The following is a 1,342-nucleotide window of genomic DNA, read 5'->3' as shown; positions in this document are numbered from 1 at the left end:
ATCTGGGGGGAGATTGGGGGTCCCCAAGGGAAATTTGTGGGAAAGGGGGGGAAATGGGGGGAATTCGGGGGTCAGGGAGAGCCCCAGGGGGGATTTTGGTGTCCCCACCCCCCCAGTGACCCTTTCTGGGGTGTCCCCACCCTCCCAGTGACACTTTTTGGGATGTCCCCACCCCCCCAAATGTTCCTTTTTGGGGTTCCCCTCCCCTCCGGTGGCGCTTTTGGGGTGTCCCCGCTCACGTGGCGCGAGATGAAGCAGGACATGGGCCCGATCTCCGTGAACAGCCCGACCTGGGGGGACACAAAACGACAAAAACGGGGGGGTCAGGGCCCTGCAGACCCTCGGGACCCCCTCAGGACCCCATGGGACCCCCAGAAGTGTCACCTTGATGACCTGGGAGACCCCGGAACCCCTCCAAGACCCCCTAAATTCTCACTTTGGGGAGCTGGGTGACCCCGAGACCCCCTCAGGACCCCAGGGGACCTCTCAAACTGCCCCTCTGAGCACCCAGGTGACCTCAGGACCCCCGAAACGGGTCACCTTGTTGACCTGGGTGACCACTGCGTCCACCACCTCGCCCTTGAAGGGCCGGAAGACGATGGCCTTGTAGCGCACGGGGTAGAGCACGAAGCCCCGGCCGGGCTGGATCACCCCGGCGCCGATGTTGTCGATGGTGGTGACGGCGATGACGAAGCCGTACCTGGGGGGACACACAGGGCGCTCAGAGAGGGGGTCTGGGGAGGGTTTGGGGGGTTTAGGGGAGGTTTGGGGTGACCTGGAGGCGTCTCGGGGAGGTTTGGGGGGCTCCTGGGGGTGTTTTGGAGGGTTTGGGGTGATCTGGAGGTGTCTGGGGGAGGGTTGGGGTGACCTGGAGGCGTCTCGGGGAGGTTTGGGGGGCTCCTGGGGGTGTTTTGGAGGGTTTGGGGTGATCTGGAGGTGTCTCAGGGAGGTTTGGGGGATTTGGGGGGCTCCTGGGGGTGTTTTGGAGGGTTTGGGGTGATCTGGAGGTGTCCCGGGGCTTTGGGATGGGTTGGGGGTGCCTCAGGGAGGGCTTTAGGGGGTCCCGGGGTTGTTTTGGGGGATCCTGGGGCGTTCCCGGTCCCCCCCGCTCACTTCCCGGTGCAGGTCCCCTCCACCTCGGTGAAGAGTTTCTGTTTGACGGTGTTGAGCAGGTTGGGCCCGAAGTAGCGCGGGTGCAGCAGGATCTCGTGCTCCAGGGAGAGCTGGGGGGACACCGGGAGTTACCGGGACCCCACCGGGACCACCCCAACCCACGCTGGGATCCCCATCAGGGCACCGGGACCACCCCGCACCGCCGGTAGGAGACCGGGCCCCCACACCG

At 65.4% G+C, this 1,342-nt stretch overlaps 1 protein-coding gene across 1 annotated transcript in view; it reads right to left on the bottom strand.

Moving 5' to 3' along the window:
- Positions 1–56: 56 nt before the first annotated feature.
- The window catches only part of POLR2G (RNA polymerase II subunit G), a 2,590-nt gene continuing 1,304 nt past the window's right edge, over positions 57–1,342 (bottom strand). The window contains exons 2-4 of the mRNA XM_017747264.1: positions 1,114–1,241; positions 541–700; positions 57–290 (exon numbers count right to left, since the gene is read on the bottom strand). Coding sequence (XP_017602753.1) covers positions 72–290; positions 541–700; positions 1,114–1,241 — 507 coding nt within the window. The 3' untranslated portion in view covers positions 57–71. The remainder of the gene's footprint in view (positions 291–540; positions 701–1,113; positions 1,242–1,342) is intronic.

This window comes from Corvus brachyrhynchos, unplaced genomic scaffold (genome assembly GCF_000691975.1).
Source record: "Corvus brachyrhynchos isolate BGI_N302 unplaced genomic scaffold, ASM69197v1 scaffold442, whole genome shotgun sequence".
NCBI lineage: Eukaryota > Metazoa > Chordata > Aves > Passeriformes > Corvidae > Corvus > Corvus brachyrhynchos.
This window is presented reverse-complemented; position numbering and strand designations above follow the sequence as displayed.